Source organism: Vipera berus (assembly GCF_964194415.1).
Source record: "Vipera berus genome assembly, chromosome: 5".
NCBI lineage: Eukaryota > Metazoa > Chordata > Lepidosauria > Squamata > Viperidae > Vipera > Vipera berus.
The window spans coordinates 78,404,948-78,421,381 of record NC_138207.1 but is presented as its reverse complement, the minus strand read 5'-3'; the positions used below and the strand labels follow the sequence as shown (position 1 = coordinate 78,421,381).

Genomic DNA, 16,434 nt, shown 5'->3' with positions numbered 1-16,434 from the left:
TCTAATTTAGATCTTTATTTGTTTCTAGTATAATGAAATTGCCCTGTATGGCTGAGAAATTTTTGTAGATTTAAGTTGTCATAGCAGTGGTTTGTGTATGTACATGGATATGTAAATGTCCATATAAAAAAGAGATTAAGATTTTAAAGTAATACATTTTAAATGACCCATATATTATTGCTAGGAAAATTGATGTTTTATTGTTAGAATAGTACTTCTGTGTAATAATATTTATAGTGTGTTTGTGATTGCAGTGATAGGTTAAACTGAAAAAGTTGTCTAACACAATGAGCATTAGTTCTGAGAAGTGAGAAGTATTTTTCATTTTTCAGTTCATTTTTTACTGCAGCTCCTACAAACCTTGTTGATTAGTCATGTTGAATATGCTTAAAGTTTTAATTAAAAACTTCATTAGGCTATCTGATATAAACCATAATGTGTGAATAAAAGTGAAAGTGCACATCTTTATATAAGATATATAAATGTTCTTAACATGTAACTTTCAAGGAATTTATGTATACATTTATATTTTAGCAGTAATTTGTTAATTCATACTTTTGAGTTGGATATCATTAAATTTAGCATGCATTCTGGTGATAGATTAACATTAATTAATTAATTAATTGGATTCTTAGTTTCCTTAATGCTGTAAAACAGTATCCTATTAAGGTAAAAAAATGGCTTTGTATTTAATTGCAATTGGAACATGCACAATAAAGTTGGGGAAACTAAACATGAAGTTAAAAATTAACACACTTGCTTATGTACATAATCCACAGTTAAATTATAGCTTTGTCCAATTGGAACAGTAAAAATTGCAGTATAAGCAAGTAGCCAGATGTTGTGTTTTAATAAATAGAGTAAGGTATAAATTAATTGCAGTATAAAAGACAGGATGAAATTGGCCTCTTCCCTCAGATATTTATGAATGTGTATATAAAGCTGTGTTAGTTGTTGGCTGTGAAGAATGGGATGACCCATTTATACCTATGAAAGTGTTCCCTAAAGTCTATATTGCTGTGTATTGTATACCTTGATGCCGGGGGTGGGGTGGGGGGCGCTCCTTAAGATCTTGAGCAGAGACAAGTCTTTTTTTTTTAAAGCTGGAAATATAAATGCTTGTATTTACAGAAGTGTGGGTGAGTGTGTATCCTGATTGCTTATATATTTATTTTTATAAGTGTAATTGAGTTTGCTCCATTATGGTGTATAGATAAAAATATAAACTTACGTATACAGATAAGGAAGGTTAATTTTGTTTAGAATAAAAAGTTCAGCTCCTGGGGACTTCAAGGACACATCCACATAGTATTCTTGGCAACAACATGAACATAATTTGTCATTGTTTTATATTCTACAGTGCAAGATATTTTCAAAAAAAGTAAGCATATTGTGTAATTCTGGTGGGCAACGCCATCGTTCTGGGTTGTGCACTGTTCGAGGCTTCGATGACTGGAACCATATAACACACACTAGGGACGAATTGTGTTTGAGTATTTTTATAGTTCATGTGTTTTCAGCCCTCAGCATGGCAAGAAAATAGCAACAATTTTTGACAATTGTATGTTGAAATTTGATCCATGAATGGAGGAGTGCTTGGTATCTGCTGCTTGGTGTGTACATACATACATACATACATACATACATACATACATACATTCATTCTGGGTGTTTAGTTCAGAAACATTCCAAGATAGAAATAGATTTTTCAGTGAAAATGAAATATTACAATGCCTGTTCAATTGTGTGTGTGTGTATTTTATCAGTAAATATGCTTCTGTTCTGTAGAAGCTTCTTTGGTGTCTAAATATTTAAACTAACTTTCTCCATAGTATCTGAAATAAAATAAATTGTAAATAGCAAATATAGTATGCTAAACGTATACTATAAAATATCTTGTTACTTGAATTGACATCATTTCAAAAATGATTTGGAAGTTGTTCTAGAGTAGACATTCAAGGTTTTAGCCACTTATTCCATCTACCTTTGAACAATTAGTCAGGGATTGGTTGCAGTAAGATAAACATTGTTCAGTGATGCATTGATTTCAGAATTGTGGTCAAGAGAGTTCCATTAGAGATATGGCAGTGCTTTTTCTGAGCTTTGTCTACATGGTTGCCCCACCAGCTGCTGGATAGGGAAATCACTACTACTACCCCTTCTTTTGGCAAGAAATCTCTGCTAAATCCCAATTCACTCAACTAATGAAACTTTCCTGTTTGCAGGGGTACATTTATATCTGTCCATGTAAGGGGACAGATTTGGCTGAACTGTGTTCTCTTCAGCACATTTTGGTGGTACAATAGAGAGAAAGGAAAATTATATTATACAAGCAGATTTCCACATCTGTAGTCTCAAGCCAAACTCATAGCTATCTGTATTGTATAAAACAAATATATAGAAGGGCATAAATTATAACCTAATTTAACATATAACATTCAATAAATACGATACAAGTATTCTTGGATTTTGCTCCTGCTGACTATGGAATACTAAATCAGGTTTTTTCAACCGGTGGTACGTGTACCACCTGTGGTATAAGCATGTGGCAGGTGGTACGCGGCCCTGCCCAGCCAAGTGTAGTGGGGGAGGGAATGAGCCAGCACAGTGCAGGACTTACTGTGAGAGAGTCCTCTGGAGCTGCAGAGTGGCTGGGGCGGGGCAAAGGCTCACTTCTGGCTCACCTGAAAGAGAAAAGAGGAGGAGGGGGGCGGTGATAGGAGAGGCTATAAAAGGAGGCAGTTTGGGCTGGAGAGGAAGAGAAAAAAAGCAGCCTTGGAAGGAGGTGGAGTCAGCTGTAGATGCACCGAAGAGAAAGAAGGAGGAGGGGTGGAGGAGAGGAGATCAAGCAGGCCGGCCATGAGCCGATCTACAACTTCTGTGGGAGCCATCTGTGCTAGCAGCAGCAAATAGGCAAGAAACGCAGTGGGGGAGGTGTTGCCCTCCATGAGGAATGAAGAAAGGCAGCAATGAAGAAAGGTAGCATCGGCTGGAGGTGAGGCTTGGAGGGAGGGAGATGGAGAGTGGAAGGATTCTTATGTGCTTTTGTGACTTTGAAGTTTGTGTTCTTAAGGAGTGTTTGGCAATTTCTATTTGGCGGATGGCTGATGTCTCATGTTAGATTCTATTGCTTTGCTATTGTTAGCTGTAAGTTTTGCTGCAAGGGATTTTGGAAGTATTTTTCTCCTGAATGGATTTTGCCTGTAGCATTGCTTTACTTATGAATGGAGCCATTTGCGGAGGGAGCCTTAGCCGGCAGCCAGTACTTACTACATTTTTTTTTCTTCCTGAAATGCTGGCTGCAGTAACTTTCCTTTCTAGGCAGTAGCTAATTCTTAAAGGAGAATGCACCTTTTTAAGCTAGTTCCCTCATCGGCTTGTCTTTTCTGTCTCTGGAGGCTTTTCCTTGTTTGATGAACATATGGAAGAGGGAAAATATGGGTGTTTTTTTTCCAAATTCTTCCTTCAGAAGGAGATGGGAATGAGAAAGAGGGAGGCAGGGAAGGAGAGAGGGAGGGAAGGAAGTCCCACCTTAGCATTTGGCCACCAGCAGTCCTGCCATTGACTTTGTTTGTCAAAAGGTTGCAAAAGGGGATCACATGACCCTGGGACACTGTGACCATCATAAATATGAATCAGTTGCCAAGCATCCAAATATAAATCACATGACCTTGGGCATGCTGCAATGGTCATAAGTGTGAAATGGTCATGTCATTTCAGTGCAATTACAACTTAGAACAGTTTTTTGGTGGGGGTTTTTTTTTTGGTCATCAAGTTTTTGACACCTTGCTAGGTGGTACTCGAATATTGCCATATCCTAAAAGTGGTACAATTGGTGAAAAGGTTGAAAAGCCCTGTACTAAATGATTGCTTTAGCTTCAAAAGGGACCTTCTACTTTACATGTTCCTTCAGCAAAGATGCTAATGAGAGGTTATTCTTATTTGCTCTCTCTTGTCCTGCTACCAAATTTGCTTCCCCTTTTAGTAAGAGACACAGTGCCATTTTAACTATATAATTTTCCAGCTGGAAGCTTCTTAATACTTTTATAAAATCAGCATTGTTGTTGATTTTATGGTCAGCAATACTGGTCATGAAATGTTTCTTTGAAAGTTTGATCTTCATTAGCACAGTTCCTACAAAGGAATACTATAGCTTTGTATACCTAATATGCCAGGGGTGTCAAACTCAATTTCATTGAGGGCCGCATCAGCATTGCGGTTGCCCTCGGGGCCAGGTGGGTGTGGCCTGGGTGGGCGTGGCTAAAGTGCAAATGGCCTACTGGGTGGGCATGGCCAGCTCTACATCGTTCGCATCAAGGGTGCCTATAGGGGCCTGGGCAGGAGTGGGACAAATCTGAGGGTCTCTGGCAGGAGGAGGGTCTCAGGGCCAAGGCAGTGGGGGCCGTTCCCTCACTGTTTCCAGGATGGCTTCATGGGCCGCATGAAACTACTTCACGGGCCGGATCCGGGCCTTGTGTTTGACATGTCTGTAATATGCCATTGCAATATTTGATTTATTTATTGGTTAATTTGCTGCTCATGCCAATGGCTTGATAGTCAATCAAACACATTAATAATAAAGCTATAATAAACAATATCAAAACAAATAGTACCCCAAGGTACTATTCAGGATGCAATCTCAGGTCATATATTTTTCTATAAAAACACTTCCCCTCCCCACCCACCCCTTTTTTACATTCCTGGATTTGTGGGGAAAATACACTACATTAGTGTATAAAAGCCCTTTTATTTCCCTATTTTCATTTGATGCAGAAAATGCTGCACATTGATGGGTCAGCACCTTTGCAACCTTATATTGGTTTGTTAAGAACTTAAATTTATTTCTATTAATCTTGGAATAAAAAGTTGAAAGCTAATTTCTAGAAATGTACATCTGATTTGACTCAGTCAGTGGAATTAGCAGAATGGAATAATTCCAGTGAGATGTTCACTATTCTGGAGATATGCCTGAATTTAGCTGTGAATAACTCTGGGCCTTGAGTACTTTCTAATTGGCTTCTGCAGAATGTGAAAACCAACTGTAGCAGAATTTCTTTTTCTCCATTTTTGTAAAACTCTTTTGTGATGAGCAGTGAGAGTCCTGGATTTCAGGGAATGTAAGGTGTGCTGTTATATCGAAGTGTTTTAGAAATCAAACAGTTTAGATTACAGAATTTTAATTAGGGGAGACTGCAGGAATCTTAAGGGTTGTATTCCTTCTAAACAGGCCATCCGTTTGCTCAAAAATATTTCAATCCATTTGAAATTTAGAATGGATGACCTTTAGCACAGAAGCTACTATTGCTGCAAATTTCAGTGTATACTGTCCAACAACAGAACTTCCTTCCTTCCTTCCTTCCTTCCTTCCTTCCTTCCTTCCTTCCTTCCTTCCTTCCTTCCTTCCTTCCTTTCTAAAGCTATTAAACAATATTGCCTGAAAACCCAATGCAATTTTTTTAATGCAGCAAATCATGCCTCATCTGCTCACAAACTCTGACTTATATGTATATTTCATTATATTTTGTTGAAAAAAGAGAATATATGTTATTTTCATGCTAGATCATGTTTCTGTGTTTTTCCAAAAACTGTCTTTGGATCAAGCCAGAGCACATTATCTCCAGAGTGCTCTTGGTTTTCAAAGCTATGGATTCAGACTGGTGCGGTAGAGATGCAGATTCCAGTTTCCACTCAACCACAGAACTTGTTGGGTTACTTTAGGCTAGTTGCTATTCTTGGCACATGATTACAGTTTTGAAATTAAAATGAGAGTCTTATGCATGTAATTGAACTTCTATTTCTTTGATTGTATCCCACCTTTATTATATTTAGAAAAAAAACTGAAGGCTGTGAACGTAATCCAACACACACATCCTCTTCCTCCTCCTATTTTCCCCACAGCAGCAACCCTGTGAGGTGGGTTGGGCTGAGATGGAGTGACTGACCCAAAGTCAACCAGTTCACTTTCATAGCTAAGATGGGACTTGAACTCACAGTCTCTGGCTTTCTAGCCTGGTGCCTTAACCACTAGACCAAGTTGACCAAACTTGTAACAGTATAGAAATTATATCAGGGATGGACAACTTTTGATGATGAGATGCATTCTGCTTGCATGTGTACATTTATATGTATGCTGAGGAGTGCAATTGAGTGACTACACAAAATGGAAGATTTATTGCATATGTATAGTTGAAATGTTTATTTTGCTCCTCCCTTTGCTGAGGAGGAGAGGTTTTTTAAAAACAAACAAACAAGCCTAGTAAAATGCATGTTTTTTTATTTCCTACCTTAGAATAGAAGGAAATCATTAACATATTTTCTAGAATGTCTCAAAAGGTGCTTTTTCAAAAAGGCAACTAGACCGTTTTTTCCTTGAGCAAGAAGGTGTTTCGCTTCTCATCCAAGAAGCTTCATCAGTTGTGATGGTGGCGGGATGGAAGACAGCTGATGAAGCTTCTTGGATGAGAAGTGAAACGTCGTCTTCCTCAAGGAAAAAAACAGTCCTGTTGCCTTTTTGAAATAGCATCTTGGAAACAACTATGACCTGGATGATTGAGAATTCGCATAGGCATATTTTCCAGAATTTCTTCCATTTTATTTGTAAATGGGCATCTAGGTCTGCCCACTGTGTTTTAAATCTTAATGAATTGTCTTAAATGAATTGTTTTAAATAAATAATATATTTATTTAAAATATTTATATAGCTGCTCAACTTGGACAATGCAACTCTGGATGCCTTCAGAAATGACCGTAATAAAACAGCAACACTATTTTTTTGAATTGTAAGCCACCCAGAGTCTTTGATTGAGATTGCTAGCTATAGAAATTCAATAAATAAATAAGCAAACAGTGGAACCTGGCTTATGTTCTTACATCTAAAAAAACTCAATAGAATAATGTAATCAGGTTTCAATTTCCTGCCAACTTTAATGGAATTAAACATGCAAAGGGTTTTGCTGAAATAGTAGTTCCAAAATATTCCTGTTTTCTAAATCAGGAATATTCGTCGAATTTCCCTGCTTCATCTTATACTGAAAATACTGTTAAGCTAATCCAAAATGTTGACCTGGGTATGTATAACAGGTATTTTTGTTACATCCATACAGCTTTTCCCCCCCTAATATTGTTTCTCTTTGTTGAAAGTATTGTTTCTAATTGCTATCATTCTGAAGATGCTGAATATATTTGGCTCATAAAATATTTCGTTGTGATAAAATTTCAAACTTCTTTTTCCATGAGTGTCCTCTGACTTAGATAAGACAAATTTAAGAAGAAGAGATTTGTCAGCACTGAATAACTATGATTACTAAATGGAACTTCTATGATTGCTAACAGCTGGTAAGCAGGAAAAAGGCTGTTAGCCTGCAAGCAGGGCATGAAGGTTTCTGGAAGCATCTGTTTGGCCATGTTAGAAACAAGATGCTGAACTAGACGTCCCTTTGTTCTCATGTCACTGAGCTGCTTCTATGTTGTGACTGTTTTTTTTAATCTAAATTCTTATATTTAGTAAGAAAAAATAGATTTTTATAAATATTGAATTCAAAGGTACGAAATGGTTTTAAACCTTTCAGACAGTACTGAATATTTTGAATTGTGCTCCGCTTAGTGTAGTTTCGGGCATTGGTCCTTTGTGACAACATGTTATTTACCTAATTTAACTTTTATTTAATTGACATTTCTATATTTTCCATAGAAATGGTTACATTTCCTTCTTCCATAGAAATGGTTACATTTCCTTCTCTCTGTTGGAAGTATGTATTTAAATGTAAACGTCCTTGTGAATCTATACATACAGACAAATCGCATACACACAGCCTTATAGATACTTTTTTTCTTCTGAGAAAAGTTCTAATACACCTGACTTTCCATTTAAACACAATTTGAATATTCTTCATTTTGGATCATTTTTGCATTTGTTTATTGTATTGTCAAATTCTATAGCCAAGTCATAGCTAACAATTTTTAAGGATTTTTAATGCATTGCTAAGTATCCCTTTTTGATTAACATTGATACATTTCTTTAAAAAAAACTTGCAGTTAAGTCTTATGGTATCATCCTGAAGACTTTTGTTAGAATATTTTGCAAAACTACTCTACATAAAAATAGGACATCTTCCTTACTGAGTCATAATACTGAAAAGGCAAAACAGGTTGCGACAATGTTTTAGAAACTATAGATTGGTAGTCCTTGACTTACAACCATTCATTTAACTACCATTTGAAGTTACAATAGTACTGAAAAGATGACATAACCAGCTCTTCTGCTTACAACTGTTGCAATATCCTCACGGTCATGTGGTCAACCTTCAGGCATTTGGCAACCAACATGTATTTACAATGGTTGCAGAGTCTGGGGGTCGCAAGATCACCATTTCAACTTTCCCAGGGGGTTCCAATAAGCAAAATCAGTAGGGGAAGACAGATTTGGTTAATGACCACATGATTTGCTTAATGACCATGGCGAAAAGGTCATAAATTCAGGCATGTTTCACTTAACACTTAGCAACAAACATTCTGGTCCCAATATGGTAGAAAATTGAGGACTGTATGAAGATTCTCAGTCATCCAAGTCACAGTTGTCCAAAAGATGCTTTTCATGAGGGAATTGGACTTTCTTGGGTTTTTTTTTGAAGACATTTCACTTCTCATCCAAGAAGGCTCCAGCTCTTGGATGAGCTGAAAAAGCTTCTTGGATGAGAAGTGAAATGTCTTCAGAGAAATATAAGAAAGTCTAGTTGTCTTGGGAAAAAGCATTTTTGAGGACTATGTTGTTTTAGATCAAGTAATATTGGTTTTCAGGGTTTTTTTGCGAGTTAGCCATAACAAATCCAATAAATAATCCAATAAATGCTAATAGTAAACAGTTCAAAAATATTTTAGCTTTTTGTTTTGCTTATTTCCTTTTCTCTTTTTCCCATTCAAACATTCTGTGTTTGAAAATTTTAGGATCTTCAATTTTGCATGAGTTGTCACATGAGTGCTAAATCTGAATCTTTAGTGAACTTATTAAATCTGCTTTGATTTAAAAATACTTCACCTTTTTTATCTTTGCCTTAGCCATTGGCTAACATAATGTATGATGCTTTCTCTTTCAATTGTTTAAAAATCAGTTTATATCTTTTAATGTTCTTAGTTAATCGATGCAAGTTTACCTAGCTGGATTTCGGATATTTGATTGTTGTTGTTTTTTTCATCTGTTACTAGACCTTTTGTGTTGCTAGCCAGAAATCCAGATTTGTAGTACTGTTTGTTTCTTTGGGTTATTTACTTTCCACTTGAAAGAAAATAGCAATAGCGTTTAGTGAGAAAAAAACCTATCAAGAGAAAAGAATTATTTTTCTGTCCATGTTGTGTTTCTTTTATTTCACTGGGAGTCAGTGGTGTTTTGCTAAATGAAGAAAATGATGATAGGGAGAATACTTGTTCCTTGAAATCCTTATGCTTTTTCATATTTCTACCTCCTGTCTGTTATCCTACCTTTACAATAATTACTGCATCTTCTTGTTATGGTGGGTTCTAGCTGTCAGATGTATATTGTAATACAGACATACCTCTACTTACAACTAGTTAGATTCTGACGGGCTGTTTTGTTATTAGTCTTCCAGTACTACTAAGCTGTGCTTTGTGACTTGTGGGGGTTGCTGGCTATTCAATTGTTAGTTGGGCATAGTTATTGTTATCTCTAGTGACGTACATGGTTGTGAACCTCTTACCTGGTTCCTAAGTTTAGAGATAGGTTATACTTGTGTATTCATGATGCAGTCATGATGCAATAATACTGTTTGACCTTAATTACATATATTTTAAGTAAGCACTAATATACATCCTGAAGGCAATGGTTTTATTAGATTCTTTGGAAATGATTTTTTTAAAATTCTGTATCATATTGCTCAAAGAATAGTTATGTGGGAAGACAGTTTTTGTTCAATGTACTACTTACTTAATCACTGAACAACTGTTTGAAGGTACAACGGGTCCCTAAAAGTTATGTATGATGTGTCCTCAAAGTTACGACTGTCACACACAAACACACCCTACCCCTGTGGTTATATGATCGCATTTCAGGTGCTTGGCAGCTGGCTTGCATTTATGACAAGTTGTAGTATCCTGTGGTTTCGGGCAAAAACTGCCCATTAGTGGGAATGAATTTGCTTAGTCATCATGTGGTTTGCTTCACAACTATATGGTTTGTTTCATGGTTGTGGTGAAAATATTTTACAGATAGTTGTAAAATAAGTCATGGTGACCACTTAATGACTGCAACAAGGTATGACTAAAATCCTGGACTCAATTGTGGTTGTTTATTGAGGGCTGACTGTAGTAGTCCCTTTAGGTGCTGTTGCTTTTAAGTTGGACAGTTAATTAAATGATAAACCAGTTTTAGGGAAGCACTGCTTCGTGATTAAAAATGCTTGGTTTAGGATTAGGGTGTAGCTGAGCAATTTTTAAAAATTCAATTTATGTAATTAAATATTTGAAGTATTTACTACAATTATTCTGCAATTTTGTAAAATTTGTAAATATTTCCTTTAACATGAATATTCAGATATTTATCCAAATATCATTGCAATGGGTTTTCCGGCAGAACGACTTGAAGGAGTGTACAGAAACAATATTGACGACGTTGTGAGGTAAGAATGTATTCTCAATGTGTATGTCAATGACAAACTTAATATTTTGTGGTTTGTCAATATGTTTACCATTTTGGAGAGTGAATGAATGAATCTAATACTGTCAGTATATAAGAACTGATTAGAGAATAAAAGTATTTTGAAAATTTGGATTCTGTTCTATGAAAACATTCAGTGGAGCTAAGAAAGCATTAAGCTTTGAATTTAATCTCATCCTTTTAGCCATTGTCTATCCACAGCATGAAGATCTCTTCCATTTCCTTCAGAAAGTTTGGAAATTGCTGTATTTTCTAAAAAGCCTATATCTATATTATTTTAGATTAAATTCAGGATGAAGAGGACTTCATTTAGCACAATTCAGGATAATTTCCAAACTTTCTGAAGGAAATGGAAGAGATGTCCATTTATATATTAGAAAAAAGAAAGAAAGAGAAAGAAACAAAGAAAGAAAGAAAGAAAGAAAGAAAAATATACACCCCCCGCAACGTTGTCCCCTCTTAATATTACTACCTCATCCATTGAAGTCCTTAATCCTGATGAGAATGCCCTTTCAGCTATCAAAAAGTTAGCTTATTCCTGCCCTGTCAACCGAAACATAAAAGCATAATAACCGCAAGTCAGAAAAGTAGTGAATGAATTTGGTTGCTTCAAATATTACTCTCTTTTATGAATTTGTTAAGTGTAACAAATCTCAGTCCCATTTTAATTTTCCACTATCTATGAACCTATTCCTCCAATGCCTGGCCACAGATATAGGAAATCAATTGTCCTCCCCCCCCCTTTCCCCCCCCTTTATTGTTGATGCTTCCTTTGTTCAGTTTTTTTAAAGTATTAAATATAAATTATTTTTAAATGGAGCTTAGAAAACTCATTTCAGTGTGAGAACTGAAACTTGTACAAAACAATTTGATGTTTAAAAGTATTTTATAATACCCAGAAGGGTTACTTAATTTCATTATCATGCAAGCTTTTATCATTCCACTTCATCAGTTGGAGTACGTATGTATGGTGCAGGGTGGTAAAAATAGGTAGGATTGTTTTAAAAAAACATAAAAATAAAATGCCATTGATAATGGCAATAAATAAGTAGAGCTATGAGTTAATCTGCCAAAAAATAAAAAGAACCTTTTGTTCCCTCAGACCTAGCATCTTCTTTACTGCATATGATTTATAGGCCTGAGTAGATTTATATAGATACAGTTCTTTATGTCACAGTTATAATTTTGAGGAGGGGATCCTTGAACCACATATTTAATTTAGGGTTATGTAAAGCTTTCAGAGAGCTGCTTTGTGAAATGAAACCCCCCCACATAATATTAAGGCTGTCATGTCCTCTAGAAAGCACAGCACAATTGCTTTGTAGCTTTTCCAGATGCCTTTACCTATAGGCCAGGGGTAAGCAACCTCGGCTCTTTTATGACTCATGGACTTCAGGAATTCTGGGAGTTGAAGTCCACGAGTCATAAAAGAGCCGAGGTTGCCTACCCTTGCTATAGGCAGTACGTTCTCCTCAAACTATGGATCATGCCTAAATATGCACTCAGCTGGGATATGACAAAGCTGTTTTTGTGGTATATGTGTCTACCAACAAGGATTTTTGAATTTCACTAATCTTGCATCAGATATTTCCAATTCTAACCTGGAGAATAAACATGATCTCAAGGAAAAATAGCCTCTACATTGGCAATTCAGATGGCTTTTTAAATATTACACAGATCAATCTCTTTTCATGGTTAGCCTATCTAGTGTTCAAACTGCTTACTTTTCTAGGAAAACTAATACCGCAGTGCCATTCCATTCGTCTTATTTTAACTATCTTCAAGAAGATGTGATAAAGTGATTTTCTGTTCAGATCAGAAATTTTTGCTTTCTTTATTACATTCTGGAAAAATGTTCTGTGTATCCACTAAGAGTTGACAGTGACTTAAAGGCACATAACCATCAATTGGTATTTAATAAACAGAACATAGATTTAAAAAATAAAAAAAAATCCAAAGGAAAAAATAAAAATATTATAATTACAAGACAAATGGCATTCATATTAGATGGATAACAACATTCCTTATACTGTATATAATATACATACATCATACATTAGATGCTTATTTTGAAACAGGAAGTCTTGAAATCTTGGTATCTGATTTTTGAAGGTCTAACAGTTTATAATTGATTTAGATTTGAGAATAAAAGTTTCACTGTGACTAATTCCACTCAATGTTAATAGTATCATAATAATGATAAAACATATTTTTGTACGAGAAAACTCAATCTGCTCCTTCATGTACAGAATTAATACTATTTCTGGTAGGAAATGTTAAGGATGCAAGAATTTTGGTATAAAACAATTCTTTAAAAAGCAAAAGTAAAGAATAGGGTACCTTTCTTCCAAAGACCTGATTCATCTGATTAATTGAAAAATAGGTATTAAATAGAGCAAACAAAAGAATTTTGAAATAAGTACTCTTATTTTAGAGCTATTAAACAGTGGTTACATTTGTGGTTTTGTCTTACCAGCTTTCTGTTGATTCATTTCACACCCAGAAACCTGACAGTCAAGCTTGTTGGTCTATGAAGAGGGTAGTAAAAGGGTGGCAAAAGAACAAGAATCAGTTATAATTTGAGAATTGTTCTGTGCAAATATATTTAGTGGATAGATCAAATCTGGACATATTTCAGTTACATGAACTACATTTCAGCAAATAATGGATACTTAAAATAAGATTCAATATATATTATTACTTCTCAGATTATATATACTGATTAGTTTAATATGTATATACCTAAGGTGAATACGCTGATGCAATTTTTAACTAAGACTTTAAAAGTAATCTGTTTGACAATAATAATAACTTGTCACTTTGAATGTACACCAATCGGCATACATCAGAATGAAATTTTGTTGCATACAGCTCTCAAAGGGCCACCACCTCCAGTATACACTCCTTGTTCGCGGCCAGCTCAAGTTTCAGAACGTCCATTTTAGTCTCTAGGGAGCGAACGATGACAAACAGGACAGATGGAAACGGAGCTCCTTGTGGATTAGCCCTCATATTAGCTTGCATTCCTGCACAACAACCTCGCCTCCTTTCCTTTTTCTGATCCTGTCTCTTCCACCTTTTCCTTAAAGTGGCCTCGCTCCTTTTTGCCCCTGGAGCTTCCTCCAAAAACCTCTGTCTTCCTCTGGGCCTGCTGACAGCCTCATCCAGTTCCTTTGCTCCATAAGCCTCGGGACCTCTCCTCCTCCGCCTCCTTTGGAAACAGGCCTGATTTGGAATAGAATCCATCACTGGGCCAGCAGTCAGATCTTGCTGCCAGCAGAACAATTTCAAGCAGTGCAAGCGACTTAACAGTCTCACCAACAGTTCCAAAACAGCCAAAAACCTGCCATACCAGCAGATTGTCAGTCGTATGTTACCTTAGTTCCCACCACGTTGCTCAAACACATTAAAGCCTTCCCAATCATGTGGCCTATATCCCTCCAAAAAAAATTCACCCTTGAGAGCCAATACAGCTGCACCCAATCCAGGCGCGGCCATCTTAGAATCAAAATTAAAATAATTATATTAATTAAATACAAATCTAAAATCTTCTACAATTCAGCTTGCTATTGCTACAATAAAGTAAAGGTAAAGGTTCCCCCGCACATGTGTGCTAGTCGTTTCCAACTCTAGGGGCCGGTGCTCATCTCCGTTTCAAAGCCGAAGATCCAGCGCTTGTCCGAGGACGTCTCCGTGGTCATGTGGCCGGCATGACTAGACACCAAAGGCGCACGGAACGCTGTTACCTTCCCACCGGAGTGGTCCCTATTTTTCTACTTGCATTTTTACGTGCTTTTGAACTGCTAGGTTGGCAGAAGCTGGGACGAGTAACAGGCGCTCACTCTGTTACGCGGCACTCGGGATTTGACCCGCCAAACTGCCGACCTTCTGATCGACAAGCTCAGCGTCCCAACCCACTGAGCCACCGCGTCCCCTATTGCTACAATATATTTGTTAAAAACATGCTTTCAAAAAAAAATCATGGTTAACTTGTTATGATAGCAAATTATTGAGAAAATTACTGGAAAAGTATATCAAAATTATAGTGTGTATGCATAATTCATTGCCATTATTTTGAACTTTTGTAAGGAGTTCAAGAATATCAGAAGCATTCTAGGTGTGAGGGGTATAGAAAAGGTTGGAAGCCGCTGTCATATATCATGTACTAATAGCATAGCATAGTATTTTGGACAAGGAGATCTAGAATTTGAGGAATGGTATTCTGATTCCTTATCCCAAGATAAAATTAGTAAAATAATTATGCAATTCTATATAAAAACTGCATTATTTATGTATTAAAACCATTTATGACTAAAATTGAAGCTTGATAATAGGACAAAGGATTTGGGTACTTCAGTACACTGCTATAAGAATACATTTGTATAAAAATTTTCCCTGGGATTTATGGGTGAAATAATTATGATAATTTATGAACTGGCATGTGTTAACAAGTATCTGTCCAATTTTGCAGTAACACTAAGCAATTGATTCTGTCTCAAGTGTGCTGTAGTAATGTACTCATGCATACTTAATCAATTCATCCAAGTAGTTAAATATCATGGACGCCACAATTAAAATAGCTACCTTAATACTAACAATGTTGATTGAATTACTTCTAACAAAACAAGAATCATAAATAAATTTGAAATCCTGAATTGATGATTTACCATAGCATACAGATTTTGTCAGGGGTCCAAGATGAGTCTTCGGAAAAGGGCGGGATATAAATGGAATTTAAAAAAAAAGATAGAATTCAGCAAAAGCTTCCCAGACAGTCTACTTAACAAAACTAGATAGGAATCTTTATTGCATACCAACATGAAGCCAATATAAACAGTTGATTTTCTTTACCGTCATTAGCATATAGTTTTTTCTTATCCTAACTACAGCTTAAATCTGGTGCTTCTTTGTCCTGTCCTTTTCATAGCTTAGAGATTTTTCCCCCTGGACTTTTCAGTTTTGAAACTGTTGGTTATTTAGATAACTGACATCTCCTAAAGAAACAGACCCCCTCCCCCATTTAAATTCTCAGTTATTTAGCTTCTATTAAATGTCATTCAAGTTTGATGTATTAAGAACTGGTTCTGTTAAGCTGTTTTCAGTTTGAGAAATATTGATTCATGAAGGTAGATTATGATTATGCAAGAAATAATCACATTTTTCTAAATATGTAGAATAAATTTTATGAGTGGTTTTTGATAAATGATGCAGTGCTATATGCCACTGCATAAATTATGCAATGCTCCAGCATTTGAAGAAACTTTAAATTGTTAAAATTCCAGTAACCACATAGCACATGAGTCAGAATTTCATTGTAATTGTTGAATATTGGGGTTTCTTAAAATAGTGGGGGGAAATTAATACTCCACATTCTGTATTTAATTGTAATTAATGTAATTAAAATACATAGAACCACATCTTTGCTTAAAAACCTTATTATTTGAAATTGAGGTTTTTCCTACTAAAATCAGACAAATCTGAAGTTGGCTCTGCTTTGTTTTCTGTTGTGTTGAATTTATTTTCATTTCGGACAGATTGTATGAAAGTTAAAATTGAATTTCAGTGTAGATGGTGCTAGAAATTGAACTTCCTTTAGTTCAGTAACAGGAATACTTTTTAGAGTTGTTTTTTTTTGTGTGTGTATGTGTATATATATGTGTGTGTGTGTGTGTGTGTGTGTGTGTGTATCTATATCTATATCTATCTATCTATCTATCTATCTATCTATCTATCTATCTATCTATATATGTTTTCTGAGGTTTTCGCGG

General features: G+C 35.8%; 1 protein-coding gene across 2 annotated transcripts in view; it reads left to right on the top strand.

Moving 5' to 3' along the window:
- Positions 1 to 16,434, top strand: part of PTEN (phosphatase and tensin homolog) — a 66,309-nt gene that overhangs the window by 3,417 nt on the left and 46,458 nt on the right. For both annotated transcript variants that reach the window (XM_081328673.1, XM_081328674.1), the window contains exon 2: positions 10,544 to 10,628. In XM_081328673.1, the coding sequence (XP_081184799.1) occupies positions 10,544 to 10,628 (85 nt within the window). The remainder of the gene's footprint in view (positions 1 to 10,543; positions 10,629 to 16,434) is intronic.